The following is a 22,184-nucleotide window of genomic DNA, read 5'->3' as shown; positions in this document are numbered from 1 at the left end:
TCATTTTTTCTTATCTATATGACTACTTCATCTAAGTCTCCAAACAGTCTTAAGACGGTACTTATTAAGTTAAAAGGAATTAAAGAATACCTTGGTACACCTTCAATGTCGCACACAGAAACCTTACAAAGGTACAACAAGAATATAACACGAAAATCCGAAGAAGTATACTTCGATTTCTTCGTGAATATCTTGAGAATCGTAAGGATAAAACTCTTATGTGACATTATCATACAAATTTTCAACAATTTATAAAGAAGAACACGTGATAATAACGAGTATAAAGGAAAAAAGAAAATATATCCATTTTTTTTTTTTATTTATAAGAACTATTAAAAATTAAAACGTCGAATTAAATTACTTGATATTATTAATTTTCTTTTAGCATATGTTATATTTTATTGATGTTTGCGTTTAATATGGTTTCATCATTTAAGAAGCTTATAGTAATGTTCTATAATATATTTTCAATGTTAAATATCTAAGACTTTAATTTTAATTAATGACTATAACAATATTAATGATTAATTCAATAAAATTAAAATCTAATCTAATATTTTTAGAATGAAAATTAATTAAAATTTACAAATGATTTTCTAATGTTCTACAAGTCTTTTTCATTTTAAATTTGACTATATATTGCGCGCTATAGAAAAGATCGATAAATCGATCTTAATCGTTACTTGATTTCATGATACGAAAAACGATTTAAATTGTAAACGGTATTTACGATCAGTGGCCACAATAAATCCGATTGTTGAAAGTTGAAAAAAGCGTATTAACGTTTGCAATAATATTTAATAGAGTTTACATTGGAAAAAAGTATTAATTCAACAAATAATATTAGAAGATAATGGATGATATTATGAAAGAAAATGTTGCCGATTTAGAAATCGAGGAAGAGGAAGTATTAACAGCAGAAAATGCACTTGAAGCAATTGAAAATGCATGGCTTAATGAAAAATTTTCACCAGAAATTCTACCACATAAATTTGATCTTGTCGATTGTATGTTGCAACAGATAAGTCATATGGAAGAAAACATGAAGAGGTTAGAAAGAGATGATTTACGCTTAGTGGTCCATAGAATGGAACTCGATAGAATACGATTTCTTATTTCTAGTTATCTCAGAATACGTTTAGAGAAAATAGAGAGATATACTATTCATATATTGTCAGAGGAAGCTAGTAGAGAACCAGATGAAGCTTATTTAACACCAGAAGAACTTCGATTTGCTAAGGATTATTTAGGCAGCGTTGAAAATCTTTTCAAAACAGTGGCCTTACAACATATGCCTACCAGCTTTCAAGGATTTGAAATAGATAAAATTAGTACCAAACCGAATATGCAAACTCATGTTTTTTTAAGAGCTAACGAAAGAATAACTGGTATTGTTTTACCCGTGTCATAGATGAGGAAATAGATTTGAAGCTGGCTCACAACATATTATACAGTATAATGCTATTGCTAATCTAGTAAAAAGTGGTGCAGTGCAGTTAATATGATTAAATGACAATTAATTAATTAATGGATGTTCGAGAGAAATATCATACAAATTTATTTTGAACGTAAGATAGTAATATTAAATATTACCTTATTTATCAATGTAAAATAGACATTAAAACTCTTTATGTTTATCTATCTTTCCCATGGATAAAATTTTATCTTTTTATAAGACTATTATGAAAAATTCATGATCCGTAAACAAGTTTTTCTTTAATATAACTTTTTTTTTTCTATTATATTTAGTAAAGAAAAAAAAACAGATTAAGTAATTTTAATATGTATACAAAATGTTCTACTGTATGTTATTACCTTTGAACTTAATTGCCAAAAAAGAAATAGATAATCAAAAGTTGCAATTTGTAAAATTCAGTAATTATTTATGTAATTATTTATAAAAAATATATATAAAGAAGATTGCATTAATGATAATACATATATACATATATATTTTTTTTTATTTTTGAGTTACAAAGTAATACATACATATTATTAATATATAAATATAAATATATATCATTTTAACAAAGAATTTCCTTTAAACTTTTCAAATCTTCTTCTTTTTGTATTGCAATTTCCGTAGGTATGTTAAATTTGCAATTATTATATGCCTGAAAATGATATGATAAATATTACAAAATTTATACTTCTTTGCAAAACAATTACTAATAGAAAATATGTTATGTACAATAATTTTACCTCGTCGCTTATAATTCAAATTGTTTCATCATATTATCTCCAGTTTCTTTTGCCATTTCGTAAAATGACTTTGCTTATTCTTAACAAAATATATGGATGATCGAATTCAAGTATTTTACCACGATCTAGTAACAACACTCTAATCACTATCTTATAGTATTTAATCTATGTGCTATTGTCAATACTGTACAATTTTGAAACTTTCTCTAATTGTAGTTTGTATTAATGTATCTGTTGCAGGATCGACGTTCGCTGTGGCTTCATCAGAATTAAAATTTTATTATTTTCTATTATAGCACGTGCAAGACAAAGCAATTGCCTTGTCCTGCACTAAGATTGCTACCACTTTCACTTATTTGATGATCTAAAGAAGTAAATGCACTTTTTATTCTACTTCCTCCATTGTAGCCCATAAAGTAGCATCATCATGTTTATGAAAGGGATCAAGATTATCTCGCAATGATGCAGAGAAAAGGACTGGATCTTGAGGGATTATTGAAATCTATTTCGAAGATCATGTAGACCAATCTTCTTAATATTAATTCCGTCTATGTAAATTATACCATTGAATCAGACAAACGGAATAAGGCTGAAATTATGAAGATTTACCAGCACCAGTACGTCCAACTATTCCATCTGAAAGAAAAAATATGAGTAAAATTTACTTTACAAAATACATATTTATCAATAAAAGCGTATAATGTACCTTCATTGCAGTTGTATAATAAAATTTAAATCTTTTAAAACTGGTGGATCAGAATCAGAATATTGCAAATACACATGATCAAATTTAATTTCGCCTTTAGTGGGCCATTCAAGTGATGGTTTATTACTTGGATCACTTGTAAATGGACCTTCTTCATCGAGCTTTGTAAATTGTAATACTCTCTCTACACTAGTCATTTGTGCTATTGCTTCTGCAGTTTGACGCATACCATTTGTAACATTCCACATAAAATGAGAACCTGTGAAATAGCTAAACCCACATTTCCAGCAAAAGTATTCTCTGAAATATTGACATAAATGATAATGTATAGAAAACCATTAAATTAATATAAATGGATGCATAAACATTATTCTAATTGTGTCTATTCTAATAGATATTTACCATTGTGAAAAAATAATAAAACTATATGTAACAAAAGTCACAAACAAACAGAAACTGTATCAAGTGCAAAACCAAAAGCAGTGGCAGTTAAAATTGACAAAGAGTATGCGCCAGTGTGTAAGTCTTGATGAGAATCGAATTCTTTGGAAAGCATAAGTTGTGCATTAGATGAACGAATTGTGCTTAATCCTATTAAAGATGAATTGACATGAGAGAAGACTGGACTTTTAGCTGAAAAAAATGACAGTAGATATTATTTAACAATCGATTTTATCGTATTTTAAAAATTTAAGAATTGATTTCTTACTGGTCCCTTCCAAACGTTTCAAATTTTGTGCAGTAGTTATATAAACTTTTCTATTTCCCAATATAGAAAACCCATGATTAATACAGGAACAATAGTCCACCAATTATTATTATAACTTGAATTAGAATTCCTGACATTACTGCAAAAATCTGAATTGATTCTATCATAGTTCTTGGCAAGATTTCATCAACAGCACCAATATCTTTCGAAAAACGATTGAGATACGACCTGTGACATAAATATATTTCGCCGTGGCATTTATTTATTTTTTTATTTATCAAGTAAATCACACGATAATGCTTACCAAACGGATTTGTATTAAAAAATTGCATAGGCGCTTTAAGTAAACATGAGAACATCAAATTATGTAAATTTTTACTTGATGTCATGCATGTTTTAAAAAATAGAAGATTTCTAGTTATAGTCATAACTATGCTTACGGTGATAAAACCTCCATAAACCATAGAGCAGTATATGTATCAAGGCCGGATGATTCGGTAGATACTACATTCACGTTTGTCTAAATGTAATAATATTTTTACATGAAGTAAAGTATTGAATTTTCAGGAAAAATTAAAAATCATATTACCAACCATATTCTCAGCTATTATATTCTGAAATTATTGAAGAATCATTGAAGACTATATGTTTAATATTATCAATTGTATTATTTCTGATTGTGGAGTCTGTAGATTTCCATTTTCATCTGTTAATGCAGATGTGTTAAAATTATATTGCGAATGTATAAAATCACGTTCTTTCTTTAATCTCATTTCTTCTTGATTTGTCCTATATCATAATAAATTTATCTGTCTGTATTATATATATATGTGTGTATAAATATATATATATATAATATAGTAAAAATACTATTAATAGGAGATCTCGCAATTAGAAAGTTCTATAAATAAGTATTTATCTAAAATTTTTAAACATTTTAAAGAATCATACCAATAAGCAACCCAATAATCACCACCACTGCTTCCAATTTTGCCCCAATATCATAGAACAAACAAAGGCGATAATTACAAAAATAGATGCTCCAGCTCTAAAATATTTCCAGTAAATAGCTTTGTTAATGTTCCTTTAGCCATTAACTCTTCTGTCTCTTGAGGTTCAACATCATCTTCATTTTCTGTAGTATACATAAGATAACATATCTGAGGTAGAATCTATACTTTTTCTTTAACTAATACTTTTCCTTCGATTCATCATTTACTAATAATTTCAAAAAATTAATTTTTTATTTTGAATATCTGCAAATGTTCCTTCATTTTCCACTTTACCCTATTTTGTAAACATATTACGTACATATTTATAAATATTATACACGATAAATAACAATATTAAACTTACATCCATCAAATTGATTTTTAATTTTATTTTTTTTTTTTTTTGAAATATTATACTTACATTATTAAGTATAATTATGTATCACAATTTTTAAGTACTGTATTTGATGTGTTACAAGAATTCTCGTTTTATTTTCAAATATCCATTTATACATTCATCAAATAAATGTTTACTACATGCACATCTACAGCAATAAAGGATCATCCAAAAGATATATATCGGCATCTCTATATACTGCTCTAAAAAATACAAAGAAAATTATAGATATAATAATTACGATGTAAATATATAATTTATTTACCTAGCTAAATTTATTCTTGCACGTTGTCCTCCACTAAGTGCAGTACCTCTATCTCCAACCAATGTTTTATCACCATGTGGAAATTGTTCAAAGTCTTTAAGCAAAGCACATACTTGACAACTTTTGAATATTTCTTTGATCATATGATTGTCCAAATAAATATTATTTCTCACTGTACCAGCAAATACCAAGATTCTTGACTAGCATATGAAATGTTACCTTTAATAGTTACTTGTCCATGAGATATTTTCAATTCTCCCAAAATTAATTGAAGAAATGAACTCTACACAATAAATTAGAAATAATTGATTAGAAAACGCTTTACTAAATTATAGTTTATAATATTAAGTTATATAAATAATATATAAAAATGGTAGATTACCTTGCCTGATCCAACTGGACCAACTAAAGCATAAGTTTGCCAAATTCTATGTAGTTATTAATGTCATGAAGAGTGCTTACAATAGTAGTTTCTGTCCATGTAGCAGTGACATCTTTCAAAATAATACTACTTTTCTCATCTCCTGGCAGTGCATGAATTATAGGCACATTTTCTTCCAATAAGAGAAAATCTATATTGACAAAACATAAATCAAAAACATGCAATGCAAATATATCTGATACTTCTCGTATCAAATCTTATCTTTTTTGAACTAACCAAATTTATTTGATTAAAATACATTTATATATGTTTACCTCTAATCTTCTTATTGATATAAAAGCTTCAGCAGCATAAGCTACTGCCATAGGATAAAATATAGCCATGGTAGCTTGAAGAATATTAAAGTACTGAGCCATTGAAAATACTTATCAGCAGATATATTATTTCCATGAAGTACATATGCCATGATTGTAAAATACAATGTTGTTCGCTCAGTAAAAATAAAACTAGCTAAGGTAAATCCTCTTAAGTACGATGTTAATGTAGTATAATTCAATTTCATGACTGAAATAAAAGCATACAAATTTATCATAGAATAAATAAAAGACAAGTAACATTCATAAAATATGACTGTGCAAGATATAACAAAATTTTAAGAAATTATTACCTTCTTGAAAGACTAACAAGTTTTACAAATGGCTTTCCCATGTATACATTTTAATAACTTGAATACCTCTGATAATTTCCGACATTAAACGAACTCTTCGTCAGTTCTTTCGCTATTTTCAACCTTAAATTTGCTGTCCACTTGCTCATATATCCTAAATTAATATTATATTAATACATAATTAAATATTATTTCTTCATTGTTATTACAAATCAACAATAGTCATATAAGGGAAATTATTTTACCTTGCACAGGAATTGTTTGAATTGTTATAAGAAAGACACCAGCTAAAGAAGCTATACCAACACTTCCCAAATTAAAAAGAGATTAAGAGGCACCTTGTATTGGCATAATCCAAATGTAATGTAAAAGTGTAAATAATTGATCAAATCTTGATACATCATTTGATAGTAAATTTACAATTTGTCCAGAGGTGGTATTCTCAGTAGTACCTTGTGATAATCGTAAAATCTAAAATAAGAAATATTAATGTATTTAATTCACTGATTTCTAAACAGACATATAATATTAATTTATGGTTTCAATATCACCTTTTTATAAACAAGAGATGAACATGCTATTCTCATTCTCATGCCGATTCCATTTGACCTAGATTAATATGAATGATTAATTATTGTCGTTAATGTTATCATAATTACAACAGCAGTAGCATACTATATGCTTCTGTTACAGTTGATGTTGATCTAGGATCAAAATGCCATATAAGTAATCCCAATGTATATGGTTGTAAAACTCTATAAAGATATAATTAATATAAATTATAATAAAATGCTTAATAATAATTTATTATAGTAACGATATATTTACTTAAAACCTAAGCATAAAAAGAAAGTCCATCCTCCGTAATAAGCAAATGATGATAAAAATGTCTTTGCAAAGCTGTATATAACTTAGGTTTTCTATCAGCTGCTTCTGCTGCTTTAGTTCTTTTATCCAATTTCTATAAAAAATGAGTTGAATTTAATGGACTGTTTTTTAGACTTGTTCTTTAAACCAATTAAAGTATAGTTACCGTTCTAATTTATTTCCTAATAATTCACTGATGTCGCTAGAGGATATATTGTAAAGGTCTTTAATTGTTAAATCATGATCTTTTCCTATAAAAATAATGGGTTTTAACCACCTAAAATACAAATTCACAATTCTAATCTAAAATCTAAATAAAATCTAATGCATCACAAATTTTAATATTATTAATTTTAAAAAACAGGAATTAATAATAATAAAACATAGAAGCAAAATAAGTTAAAGTATTATTATAAATAGTGTATTGTAAATACATACATATATGGAAAATAGTATTAACAACTGATACATACTAATTATTGAAATGAATTTAGATATGGCTTATCTCTAAGTAAGTAATTTATAGCTTAATTATATAATTAAATATATTTAAAATATATACATATATTCATATTATAAAGAATTTCCATAAAAAAAATTACAAATACAAATGTATTCTTGTAATTATATGACAAAAGATAATACAATAAAGACAAAGAGAGAGAGAGAGAGAGAGGAGAGAGAGAGAGAGAGAGGGAGAGAGACAGAGACAATAGCCAAAAAAAGAAGTTAAAAAACTTGTAACATAAAATCATTTACAATATGTAAAAATTTAATAATTGTACTTAAATTTTAAGTACATTATTAACTAATTAAGAATAAGAACAATACGCACATTATATTATAGAAAATATTACATTATCAGATATTGAATGAAAAGGAGAAAGAAAGGTTATTATATTAACAGAAAAATTTAAATTGATCTTAGTAATATATTTATACATACATATAAGAAAAAAAATAAATAAATAAATAAAAATTAATCTTACCAAAAAGTAAGTTTACTAAATATATTCGCTGTCGAACGCGGATTTGGATTATCGTATTTTTACTGCTATCCATTTTTAATTTGGTCCAAAAAATGTAATTTTCTTATATATATCAGAAAAACTGTATTAACACTCTTTATATCACCAAAGCTGTTGAGTGATTTGAGTATCTTATATTAAAACTTCATTAAAAGGAATGACTAAACAAGAGTTTTAAAATGTTGTGGCAATATCGCTAAATTATCTATAGTCTCGATAGAATGTATTAGATTATAAAAAGGGAATATAAAGATAGTATAAGATAATACATATTTGATGATTATGATATATAATGAACATCCGTAAAGTATTATAAATTATTGTCCTTCACTACACAATCTATGTGCAAACGTACACGATTTGAGTTACGTAAGGTTTAAAATGATCTGAGTTTTATTATATCTACAAAATGAATAGAATTTTGTTCTTTTTTTATCTCTTCTTTTTTATTGGATTAAGGTCAAATTATAACCATTCAAATAACAATAAATTATGAAAGGATGGATAATATATAGCAAGATGAAAAGAATAAGATAATACATTTTCAGATAATATAAAAAAAAAGCACTTTTAAGCATTCTATCAGTAAACTGTTTATCATATATCTAAGTACAATATAAATGCATGTAATAATAGTAATATAAAAATATTATAATATATTTATATTACAATCATGTATATATATATATATATATATATATATTATTACATTATTATCCTAATATATTATTATATTATGGCGATAAATTAGATGAACTGCAAATATGTCTAATGCGAAAATATTTTAAGATCGATAAATTTTCTATTAGATCGGAAAATAAATCCATTTATTATATTTATTATTTTCAAATTCGTTGACTTAATATTCATCGAATATAAAAATTATAATATTAGTCCACAAAATATTATTCTTTTCTTCTTTTTTTTTAAATTCTATTAATATAATCAATCATATTAAAACTATTCTCAATTGCTAGCAGATGGCGTTTTTCTTACGATAGCCATCTGTCAAAAATAACTTTATATTTTTACTTGCGAGTACAAAGTACAAAGAAGATGCACTAATTTATAAATTCAAAAGATCTATTGTATATACATTTATATATAAATATATGTATTTATATAATATCGAATATATCAATAATGTTAAAATTTCGTATTATATATTCTCATAGATTTTTATTCAATTTTTGATTATTTTCGTTGATAAATATAGTGTATTCATGTAAAAAGTTTTTATCAAGATTTGGTATATTGTTATTTAATCCAAGTATAATTGTAAATAAAATAATGGCATTTTCATTTCATATCGGCACTAAGTGGTATCACAATTTTCCAAAACTTGCCAAAGAATCAGGCTTTCATTTCAATAGACATAAATCTAGAATTCATATAGATTGGAATCACATAGGTATGTTGATATATTTTTTTTCATAATACATTATACATATTCATTTATATAATTGTTAAGCTTATTAAGATTAACATTATTATTTTAGATTCTATTGACATAGACAGGGTGATAATTGAAAGAGACTTTATAACTGTAGATGAAAATATTAATAATGTAATAAATTATAATTTGAAAAATGAATACGATTTAAAAATATTAGATTCAAACTTTGTAAAAGTTTTTCGTCTTGCACAATTAGCAGTCGAATATTTGCTTTATTGTAAACAGTATTTAGATCAAAGTGTAATAATATTAAAGGACGAATTGAAATTAAAAATTGAAGACAATCATAAACTTAGAAAAGAAATTACGGCATTGGAAGAAATAATAAAGAATTTAAAAGATAAAGCTAAAGAAAGGAATAGAATGATTGAAACAAAAATTGGAGATTCTAATGGTGAAATACATAAAGTAATACATTTACAAATTATGTTAAATTTATATATAATATGTGTTGATAAACAAAGATATTATAAATTTAATAAAATATATTCTTATATTTTTAGTGTCCACATTGTCCAAAATCATTTATTTCTATTACATTTGTTAAAGCTCATATAGCTCGCCGTCATCCGTATACGACTGATTTATCTACAGAAATATCACCTTTACATGATCATTATAAAATTGAAACTGAAAAAATTACATAATGAGATAAAATTGTTAAAGGAAAGACTTAATCAAGCTGAGAAAGTTATAAAAAATGAATCTGATAAAATATCAAATGGTGTTAAAATAGACAATAAGGATAAAGAAAATGAAAGCGAAAACGATGGTATTAGATATAATGTAAATAAATATGAATTAATTGAAAGACAACAAATAAAAAATAATGAAGAAATTAATGATTTAAAAAGTTTACTTTTTAGCTGAAATCAATGTTGGTTTGCGTACTTTATTTCTACATTTTATATCTTTTAAATATCTTAATTCTATTTTAAAATCTATATTGTTTACAGAATTTGAGGCATAAAAATGAGAGTCCTTATAAAGTACATGATAATGTGCCTGAGATTAATGTTAAGTTATTAATAAGTCAACAGAAAGAGAAATAGAGAGATTAAGAAATCAACTTCTTGAAAAGGTACATAAACAAATAATATATTATAAATTCATACATATTAATGAACTTTGTTATATTTTTTTTTATAATATCATTTTCAGCTTACTCCTGATATAGAAAAAATGCATGATAAACTTAGAATGCAAGAGGATCATTGGAAATCCAAAATACAGCAAATGGAACATCAGCATCGTATAGATATAGAAAAAATAACTTCAGAATTAAAATTGACACAACAGGCAGCTGAATTTATAAAAACTGAATATGAATTTAAAGTTAATGCCCTAGAAAAACAATCTAAAGATCAATCAAGTATTTTAATAGAACAAAGTAAACAGCTAAGTTCATTGTCTCATGGTTTACAAAATTCACAAATACAAACGGATTTAAATAAATATTTAATAATATAAAGACAAAAAAATATTATCACACCAGTGATAAAAGATGATAAAAGCACACATTTTCAAAATACGAAAATTGCCGAAAATGGGATGGAGACCAAAATTCGTATTGAAAATACCGATAGTATGTTAAAACAGAAGTCCAGAGACGAATCAGTATTGTTAGTACCAAAAATTTCACAAAATTACAATGAAACTAAACATCCTGATAAAGTATTAAATAGTATTGATTATAATGCACAAGAAAAGATTAAAAAAGCAATTTAAATCTACGGATAAAACTTCTAAAAAAATTTGAAAGCTTTGATGTAGTTAAGGTATCTGAAATAAAAAATGAAAATCAGATAAATCATAAATCAAACCTTGTACAAAAACATTCCAAAAATCCTTTCATTAAGATACATTCAAATAGAGAAAGTTTTCCAAGTATTTAAATGACAGAATGAATCCACAGAGTCAATTCAGAAAGTGTTGATTCTAAAATAAGTAAATTAATGTAGAAAATCATAAATATCAAAAAATTTTCTTGATGTTGAAGTTGGCATAAGTTCTGTAACATCAAGTTATACTACAACAGAATCAGAAACAGGAAGTGATTCTGAAGTTATCAGTGTTAAAAAAAAACAATGTATTGTCAAATAAAAATGAAGTAATATCTTCTTTACTTAAATCTACAGAGACCTCTCAAAATAATAGTTTCTTTCCTGAAAAATTAAAAAAGGATATACTAGAAACATTCCAAAAAAAGTACGTGATTTAGGAATAGATCCAGAATGGAATGAAATACATCAAATATCGTATAAAACAAAAAATGAAGATTATTCGACATCATCAAAATATATATTCTAAGGTAAATTTAAAATTATATCAAAAATATGTTATTTCTAAATAAAAAGTATTCTTGTTTACTAATGTAAGGTTTATTTATATTACAGAAATTCTTAATATAATGAAATAAACATAACATACTTAAAGAAGTTCGTCATAGAATTTCTATTAAAAATATATATCACATCAATCTAAATCATTAAAAAGATCACCGTTAGATAAACTTGTAACTATGGAAAATCTAAAGCTATGAAAAACTTTTAGCATGACCAAAAAGCTCTTGTAAGTATAATGATATATATATATATATATATATTATATAGATATATATATTTTATATTTATTTATAATTAAAAATAATTAAATTCTTTCTTAGAATTCAGAGATATCCCAAAAAAATTCAACGAATTTAGAAGATGAAGAATAAAAAGTTTAAAATGCACATGATACATATAAAATTCCAAGAAAGCCTTCAATTGTACCAAAAGAAAATGAGTACATATCAAAAAATGTTGAGGAAAAAGAAAACAATGAATAGATGAAAATGATACGTTTCCAAGTTTCTAAATTCACAGAACGTTCAATTCATGTTAGATTTGCATACAAAGGACAAAAATCAACACAGAACTTCTTCAAAACATAATACATTTATGAATGGGGAACCTCGGAAGACCTCTACTCCAAGGCAAAAGGACTCATTAGTTCGTTGAAACGACAAGAAGTAATACAAGTTTTATTAGTTTCACACAAAACATAATAAAGGTTCTTTAAAATCTACACAGTTACAGTAGGTAATTCAATAAAAAAAAAGTACTTTTTAATCTAAAGGATAAGAAAGACAAAGAATTATCGTCTTCATCTCAACAGACAGAACTAAATGATAGTGATGGGAATATTTCAAGGTATTATATTATGATAGATATATTATCAACAAATACACTTTGCTATAATGTTTATCTTGTTTTTTATTGAAAGTATTTCTGATGAAAAAACACAGCTTCAAAAAACGGAAGTCTCCTAGTGCTGATAATATTGTATTAAAGACTACACAAGCTGAAAAAATAGCAGAAATTTCAAAAAAAATAGAAAAAGCAGGTACCTATGAATAACCTTGCTACATATAATCGAATTTATTTTACAAATTTTTTCTAAAGATTTATTCAAACATATATATGGTATTATTTTTTTTTTTAGCTACTTATATCTCGAAAAAAAACCTATAGGATCTATTGAAGCAATGTTTCCTTCGGCTTCTATTTTAGAAAATAATAAAAAGGACGAGACTCAAGATAATAAAAGTGCACATATCCTTATTAAGTTCGATTAGTATTAGGAGTTCAAGTTTAGAAAATTTGAGTCCAAAGTTGGCAATAAATTCTAAGTTAATGGTATAAAATTTCCAGTGCCAACACCGAGAAATTTACAAAAGAAAGAATTTAAAATTCTATTGAATCACAAAGACATTACCCATTACTAATGATACTAACCTAGAAGCGGATATAGATGATAGTTTACAAACGAATGAAACATTCCGTTTAACTATTACTATTTATTATTGTATGATACATTCAGTTAGTTAATATTGTAGGATGTATTATTTTTGATTTATAATTTATTAATGACTCATAAAATATTAATTATTATTTCTATATTTCAACAAATCAAAACAATTGTAAATGTTATATTTATATATATTTACGTACAATTACATTTTTATTGAATCTACATCAAGTTTTATATATATATATTGTTTTAAATACTATATAGATAAATAACTGTACTATATGGCTTAATAGGCAATATTTTATTCTTAACATATAACGTGTAATATTTAAGGATATTCATCACCTCTAGGAAGCACAAAGTGTATGAGACTTCAGTGGTACGTTTATAACCTATAATCGTGAACGAGGAACACTCTGCCACGTGTTTATCATATCAGTGTATAAACTTGTATAGATTATATCTCTCTAAACAATAACAACCTGATTAGTGTATAGGTATGGTAACAGTTTATATAAAGTATTTTTTAATTACTCATATTTATATCTTTTGATGGTGATGTGCCTGTCGTTATGATTTGTGCTAGATAAGATATATATATACAACAAATAATGAATATAATTGATAACTAAAATAATAGCTATAGAAATTTGCAAAGAAAACAAATAAGTTTTTGTCAAATATTTGTATAAAATAATAATCGATGATTATCTAATTAACGATGATTTCTTAATTATTTAAACAATGTACCATGTTACATGGCGTACTACGAGATAATATTTAAACACTAGTATATTTCCTTACCCATGACATACTCGCAAGATACACAATGAGTCACTGGTTTTAACTTGTAAATCTCCATATACAACAATCCTACGTGATTGGATACTGGATCGACATTATTGCGATATATCGAAATCTAAACTTATATAGCGATTAACGCCGATATGATATATCATATGCTAATAATTACAACGCAAACATTAACCTAACAAGTGGCTGGTTACAGATCTTAATATGTTTTCAAAATGTTTCTTTATATATAGAATTAGACATTAAAGTATTCACATTTTTTACATTCCTAATCATGCTTTTATATGGTAAATATAATTCAATATTATTCTATAATTCGATGATTATTACTCGATTATTTATTACATAGAAGTCATTTATAAACATTAATAAATGTAAGAAATCAATTTGATCTACCTTACAGGCTCGTCAGAAACAATTGCAATCTAACTTGATAATATTATCAATACGTAAAAAATTGTTCAAATATAATGTTATATAGTTTTTATCATTGTTCTAAAGAAGAAACAAAGAAATAGTATTATTTTTCTTGGTGTTCGATAAATTTACAATTATTACAATAATAACTTCTATAGCGCTTCAACTTAACGTCATATTAGGAATAATAAATAATCGATAAATGATTTATTTCTATGATTATAATATTTAAACAATAATATCTACGTTTAAACATTACAAGATCATAACTTCTGAGAAATAAAATGATTTTGAATAAAAATATCAATACTTCAAAATTTTAAATCTCGGTGTTGTTGGCCTTGTGCAATATAAACATAATCGATCCTTCGATTAACTTTGACAATTCTCGAGTTAGTTTTCTTTTGCACTCCGACCAGTGAACATCAATACTATCTATTTCTAATCGGGAAAAGTTATAAATCAATAATATCGGTAATTTTTCAATTATTTAAACATTTCCAATGTACATGGAGTACAATAAAGTAATATTTAACCAATAGTACATTCGTTTAAACATAACAAAAAATCCAAACTCGCGAGAAATAAATAATTTTAATTAAAAATATCAATACTCAAAATTTTAATCTCGGTGTTGTTGGCCTTGTGCAATATAAACATAATCGATCCTTCGATTAACTTTGACAATTCTCGAGTTAGTTTTCTTTTGCACTCCGACCAGTGAACATCAATACTATCTATTTCTAATCGGGAAAACTTATAAATCAATAATATCGGTAATTTTTCAATTATTTAAACAATTTCCAATGTACATGGAGTACAATAAAGTAATATTTAACCAATAGTACATTTGTTTAAACATAATAAAAATCCAAACTCGCGAGAAATAAATAATTTTAATTAAAAATATCAATACTTCAAAATTTTAATCTCGGTGTTGTTGGCCTTGTGCAATATAAACATAATCGATCCTTCGATTAACTTTGACAATTCTCGAGTTAGTTTTCTTTTGCACTCCTACCAGTGAACATCAAATACTATCTATTTCTAATCGGGAAAGTTATAAATCAATAATATCGTAATTTTCAATTATTTAAACAATTTCCAATGTACATGGAGTACAATAAAGTAATATTTAACCAATAGTACATTTGTTTAAACATAATAAAATCCAAACTCGCGAGAAATAAATAATTTTAATTAAAAATATCAATACTTCAAAATTTTAATCTCGGTGTTGTTGGCCTTGTGCAATATAACATAATCGATCCTTCGATTAACTTTGACAATTCTCGAGTTAGTTTTTCTTTTGCACTCCGACCAGTGAACATCAATACTATCTAGTTCTAATCGGGAAAACTTATAAATCAATAATATCGGTAATTTTTCAATTATTTAAACAATTTCCAATGTACAGGGAGTACAATAAAGTAATATTTAACCAATAGTACATTTGTTTAAACATAACAAAAATCCAAACTCGCGAGAAATAAATAATTTTAAATTAAAAATATCAATACTTCAAAATTTTAATCTCGGTGTTGTTGGCCTTGTGCATATAAACATAATCGATCCTTCGATTAACTTTGACAATTCTCGAGTTAGGTTTCTTTTGCACCCGACCAGTGAACATCAATACTATCTATTTCTAATCGGGAAAACTTATAAATCAATAATATCGGTAATTTTTCAATTATTTAAACAATTTCCAATGTACATGGAGTACAATAAAGTAATATTTAACCAATAGTACATTTGTTTAAACATAACAAAAATCCAAACTCGCGAGAAATAAATAATTTTAATTAAAAATATCAATACTTCAAAATTTTAATCTCGGTGTTGTTGGCCTTGTGCAATATAAACATAATCGATCCTTCGATTAACTTTGACAATTCTCGAGTTAGTTTTCTTTTGCACTCCGACCAGTGAACATCAATACTATCTATTTCTAATCGGGAAAAGTTATAAATCAATAATATCGGTAATTTTTCAATTATTTAAACAATTTCCAATGTACATGGAGTACAATAAAATAATATTTAACCAATGGCACATTCGTTTAAACATTAAAATAACGGAAACGCTTGAGTAATCATAAATAATTTAAATATAAAGTACCAATACTTCAAAATTTTAATCTCGGGTTTGTTTTTTTTTTTATTTTATTTAATTATACTCTCTTTGTATTGACTTGGGCGGTTACAACTTCGGCGTCCACAAGCGTGGGTGTTCTCAGGCGCGATTAAAAGTCCTATCATGGATTTCGTTTTAGTGTTGAAATTTGGGGTGAACTTCGGATTTCAACTTAGAGTCACCGTTATTTTAACACTCACGTGAGTGTTCGTGTGTGCGATTGAAAGTCTTACCGGGAACTTCGGTTTATTTCTTCGACATTTCTATTAGATTACTTCGTGAATTTGGATAGAACAGTACAATCTACGTAATTATAACACACGTGAGTATCGCGAACGCGATTAATGTGCTATGATTCTTCGAAATTTGGAAGCACGAATTCAGATGTGCATAATAATCCGTTATGCCTGAGGAGAGGGTGTTGAACGGTAAAGCTTTCTGTAAGTGTAGTCCCTGTAGCTAAGGCTAGATACTTTCCTGTTTTCTTTGAACCATGTCCATAATATCCGAGCGGAAGACATAAGGGATCGGTATCGCAGTACGCGGATTTTAGAGTAGAGTCACCGTCAGCCCGTGGGTCTCCACATGCAGCAACCTCCACGTGGTGAGACCTGGGTCGTTAATACTTGCAAAGTCTAATTGTAAACCTTATAACGCAAGTATTATCGAGCAAATGGCTGCATATTGTATTACTTTCCCAATATCTTTTCAATCTAATTCTAACTAACATTACCATATTTCCATTTTATATCGCCAATAATACTTCGAAAGAAGAAATACTACAGAATCTATTGTACAATAAATTCTTACATAACGATAAGAACATTTTTCTATCACACATTTATGTCTGCTGTCATTTCTATTTATTCTTATTTACTCACATTAATTATCCTTTATATATCTCGGGTGGGACCTATGGGTGGGGCTCATGGGTGAGGGCCTCTGTGCGGGTTGCTGTCACAGCATCGTGTGGACTTGTTTTTCTTTTCTTCTCTTTCTGGGGCTCTTTTTTCGTTCTCCAGCTCTCTTTACATTCTCCGGCACTCTTTTCGTTCTCCGGCTCTCTTTTCTATTTCACATTCTATTTTCAATTATGTTTTCAATTATGTTATCAATATATTATTTCCTTTTAATTGTACTTTCTTAATATTTATTTATGTTGTTTCTTTATATTTATATTTTTAATTATGTGTTCAATCATGTTTTGTATTATGTTTTTAATTATGTTTCTAATTATGTTTCTAATTATGTTTTAATTATGTTCTTAATTATGTTTTTAATATATTCTTATTAATTATGTTTTATAGGTCTTAAGTAGGATACATGGAATGGTGTTGCCTGCAGTTTCCACATCGTGCAGAGCTGCTCTTTTTCGTTTCTTTCTTTAGCTTTCTTATTTATTTATATATGTTTATTTTCTATTTTATTTATATTTTATTTATAATCTATGTATATATTATGTTTTATTTTATATATTTTTGTTCTTTCTCTTATTTTCTCTTTAGTTTTTTCTTTCCAGGATAGATCATCGAGGGATAGGTTCATTTGCGGCCGGATGATACATCGCATGGCAGGATTCATTGTCGATTTCTACGCGAGAATACGGGAAGGATAGGAAGGACACTGGCGCGCGTGTCGGCGGGCACAGGCGTGGGTGTTCTCGGGCGCGATTAAACTTCGTTTGATTGTTCGTATCGAAAACGCGAATTGTAGAGTAGAGTCACCGTTTTTCTAACACTCGCGTGGGTGTTCGGTGCGCGCTTAAAGGTCCTACCGTGGACTTCGTTTGTTTTTTTCGAAATTTCGATGGGAGTATTTCGCGAATTTCGGCTTAACAGTAGAATCTACGTAATTATAACACACACGTGAGTGTCGCGACGCGATTAGTATTTCTAAGGAGTGCGCTTTGATTGTTCGAAATTCGGAAAGCACGAATTCGGATGTGCTTAATAATCCGTTATGTCTGAAGCGGACGGTGCAAATGGTGGAGCTATCTGTAAGAGGTGTGTTGTAGCTAAGCTACGCATACCCTGTTAGTTAAGAAGCCAGTGCATTGAAGCGGAAAGGTATCCCGGATCGGTATCGCGGAACGCGGATTATAGAGTAGAGTCACCGTCAGCCCGTGGGTCTCCACATGCAGCAACCTCCACGTGGTGAGACCTGGGTCGTTAATACTTGCAAAGTCTAATTGTAAACCTTATAACGCAAGTATTATCGAGCAAATGGCTGCATATTGTATTACTTTTCCAATATTTTCTCAATTTAATTCCAACTAAACATTACCATATTTCCATTTTATATCGCTAATAATACTTCGAAAGAAGAAATACTACAGAATTCTATTGTACAATAAATTCTTACATAAACGATAAGAACATGTTTCTATCACACATTTATGTCTGCTGTCATTTCTTTTTGTTCTTATTTACTCTCATTAATTATCCTTTATATATCTCGGGTGGGACCTATGGGTGGGGCTCATGGGTGAGGGCCTCTGTGCGGGTTGCTGTCACAGCATCGTGTGGACTTGTTTTTCTTTTCTCTCTTTCTGGGCTCTTTTTTCGTTCTCCAGCTCTCTTTACATTCTCCGGCACTCTTTTCGTTCTCCGGCTCTCTTTTCTATTTCACATTTCTATTTTTCAATTATGTTTTCAATTATGTTATCAATATATTATTTCCTTTTAATTGTACTTTCTTAATATTTATTTATGTTGTTTCTTTATATTTATATTTTAATTATGTGTTCAATCATGTTTTGTATTATGTTTTTAATTATGTTTCTAATTATGTTTCTAATTATGTTTTAATTATGTTCTTAATTATGTTTTTAATATATTCTTATTAATTATGTTTTATAGGTCTTAAGTAGGATACATGGAATGGTGTTGCCTGCAGTTTCCACATCGTGCAGAGCTGCTCTTTTCGTTTCTTTCTTTAGCTTTCTTATTTATTTATATATGTTTATTTTCTATTTTATTTATATTTTATTTATAATCTATGTATATATTATGTTTTATTTTATATATTTTTGTTCTTTCTCTTATTTTCTCTTTAGTTTTTTCTTTTCCAGGATAGATCATCGAGGGATAGGTTCATTTGCGGCCGGATGATACATCGCATGGCAGGATTCATTGTCGATTTCTACGCGAGAATACGGGAAGGATAGGAAGGACACTGGCGCGCGTGTCGGCGGGCACAGGCGTGGGTGTTCTCGGGCGCGATTAAACTTCGTTTGATTGTTCGTATCGAAAACGCGAATTGTAGAGTAGAGTCACCGTTTTTCTAACACTCGCGTGGGTGTTCGGGCGCGCTTAAAGGTCCTACCGTGGACTTCGTTTGATTTTTTCGAAATTTCGATGGGAGTATTTCGCGAATTTCGGCTTAACAGTAGAATCTACGTAATTATAACACACACGTGAGTGTCGCGACGCGATTAGTATTTCTAAGGAGTGCGCTTTGATTGTTCGAAATTCGGAAAGCACGAATTCGGATGTGCTTAATAATCCGTTATGTCTGAAGCGGACGGTGCAAATGGTGGAGCTATCTGTAAGAGGTGTGTTGTAGCTAAGCTACGCATACCCTGTTAGTTAAGAAGCCAGTGCATTGAAGCGGAAAGGTATCCCGGATCGGTATCGCGGAACGCGGATTATAGAGTAGAGTCACCGTCAGCCCGTGGGTCTCCACATGCAGCAACCTCCACGTGGTGAGACCTGGGTCGTTAATACTTGCAAAGTCTAATTGTAAACCTTATAACGCAAGTATTATCGAGCAAATGGCTGCATATTGTATTACTTTTCCAATATTTTCTCAATTTAATTCCAACTAAACATTACCATATTTCCATTTATATCGCTAATAATACTTCGAAAGAAGAAATACTACAGAATTCTATTGTACAATAAATTCTTACATAAACGATAAGAACATGTTTCTATCACACATTTATGTCTGCTGTCATTTCTTTTTGTTCTTATTTACTCTCATTAATTATCCTTTATATATCTCGGGTGGGACCTATGGGTGGGGCTCATGGGTGAGGGCCTCTGTGCGGGTTGCTGTCACAGCATCGTGTGGACTTGTTTTTCTTTTCTTCTCTTTCTGGGGCTCTTTTTTCGTTCTCCAGCTCTCTTTACATTCTCCGGCACTCTTTTCGTTCTCCGGCTCTCTTTTCTATTTCACATTTCTATTTTTCAATTATGTTATCAATGTATTATTTCCTTTTAATTGTACTTTCTTAATATTTATTTATGTTGTTTCTTTTTATTTATAATTTTAATTATGTGTTCAATCATGTTTTGTATTATGTTTTTAATTATGTTTCTAATTATTTTTCTAATTATGTTTTAATTATGTTCTTAATTATGTTTTTAATATATTCTTATTAATTATGTTTTATAGGTCTTAGGTAGGATACATGGAATGGTGTTGCCTGCAGTTTTCGCATCGTGCAGAGCTGCTCTTTTTTGTTTCTTTCTTTAGCTTTCTTATTTATTTATATATGTTTATTTTCTATTTTATTTATATTTTATTTATAATCTATGTATATATTATGTTTTATTTTATATATTTTTGTTCTTTCTCTTATTTTCTCTTTAGTTTTTTCTTTTCCAGGATAGATCATCGAGGGATAGGTTCATTTGCGGCCAGATGATACATCGCATGGCAGGATTCATCGTCGATTTCTACGCGAGAATACGGGAAGGATAGGAAGGACACTGGCGCGCGTGTCGGCGGGCACAGGCGTGGGTGTTCTCGGGCGCGATTAAACTTCGTTTGATTGTTCGTATCGAAAACGCGAATTGTAGAGTAGAGTCACCGTTTTTCTAACACTCGCGTGGGTGTTCGGGCGCGCTTAAAGGTCCTACCGTGGACTTCGTTTGATTTTTTCGAAATTTCGATGGGAGTATTTCGCGAATTTCGGCTTAACAGTAGAATCTACGTAATTATAACACACACGTGAGTGTCGCGACGCGATTAGTATTTCTAAGGAGTGCGCTTTGATTGTTCGAAATTCGGAAAGCACGAATTCGGATGTGCTTTATAATCCGTTATGTCTGAAGCGGACGGTGCAAATGGTGGAGCTATCTGTAAGAGGTGTGTTGTAGCTAAGCTACGCATACCCTGTTAGTTAAGAAGCCAGTGCATTGAAGCGGAAAGGTATCCCGGATCGGTATCGCGGAACGCGGATTATAGAGTAGAGTCACCGTCAGCCCGTGGGTCTCCACATGCAGCAACCTCCACGTGGTGAGACCTGGGTCTTTAATACTTGCAAAGTCTAATTGTAAATCTTATAACGCAAGTATTATCGAGCGAATGGCTGCATATTGTATTACTTTTCCAATATTTTCTCAATCT

General features: G+C 28.3%; 2 protein-coding genes, 1 long non-coding RNA gene and 1 pseudogene across 5 annotated transcripts; 3 read left to right on the top strand and 1 right to left on the bottom strand.

Annotated features, from left to right (window-relative positions):
• Positions 1-62: 62 nt before the first annotated feature.
• Positions 63-4,370, top strand: LOC124955454 (DNA replication complex GINS protein SLD5). The gene is given in 4 exon segments (XM_047509916.1): positions 63-1,406; positions 1,409-1,429; positions 1,432-1,568; positions 2,443-4,370. Coding segments are annotated over 3 exon segments (648 nt in total). The 5' UTR covers positions 63-853; the 3' UTR covers positions 1,506-1,568; positions 2,443-4,370.
• LOC124955558 lies at positions 2,211-8,232 on the bottom strand (annotated as a pseudogene).
• An 864-nt stretch (positions 8,233-9,096) lies between these two features.
• Positions 9,097-11,493, top strand: LOC124955450 (cilium assembly protein DZIP1L). Of its 3 annotated transcripts, none has more exons than XM_047509907.1 (5): positions 9,097-9,626; positions 9,715-10,079; positions 10,221-10,548; positions 10,628-10,752; positions 10,833-11,493. In XM_047509907.1, the coding sequence occupies exons 1-3, from the start codon at positions 9,506-9,508 to the stop codon at positions 10,227-10,229; spliced, it is 495 nt and encodes a 164-aa protein (XP_047365863.1). In that variant the 5' UTR covers positions 9,097-9,505; the 3' UTR covers positions 10,230-10,548; positions 10,628-10,752; positions 10,833-11,493. The 3 variants fall into 3 exon arrangements, with proteins under 3 accessions (XP_047365863.1, XP_047365861.1, XP_047365862.1); XM_047509905.1 differs by having other exon boundaries at positions 9,100-9,626; positions 10,175-10,548; XM_047509906.1 differs by having other exon boundaries at positions 9,100-9,626; positions 10,175-10,552.
• A 1,098-nt stretch (positions 11,494-12,591) lies between these two features.
• Positions 12,592-14,478, top strand: LOC124955294. The gene is made up of 3 exons (XR_007102825.1): positions 12,592-12,862; positions 12,936-13,055; positions 13,155-14,478. It is a non-coding gene; the product is annotated as an uncharacterized LOC124955294 (long non-coding RNA).
• Positions 14,479-22,184: the final 7,706 nt, after the last annotated feature.

This window comes from Vespa velutina, chromosome 18 (genome assembly GCF_912470025.1).
Source record: "Vespa velutina chromosome 18, iVesVel2.1, whole genome shotgun sequence".
Classification (NCBI taxonomy): domain Eukaryota; kingdom Metazoa; phylum Arthropoda; class Insecta; order Hymenoptera; family Vespidae; genus Vespa; species Vespa velutina.
Note: the sequence above shows the minus strand (reverse complement) of the source record. Positions and strands in the feature narration are given on the sequence as shown.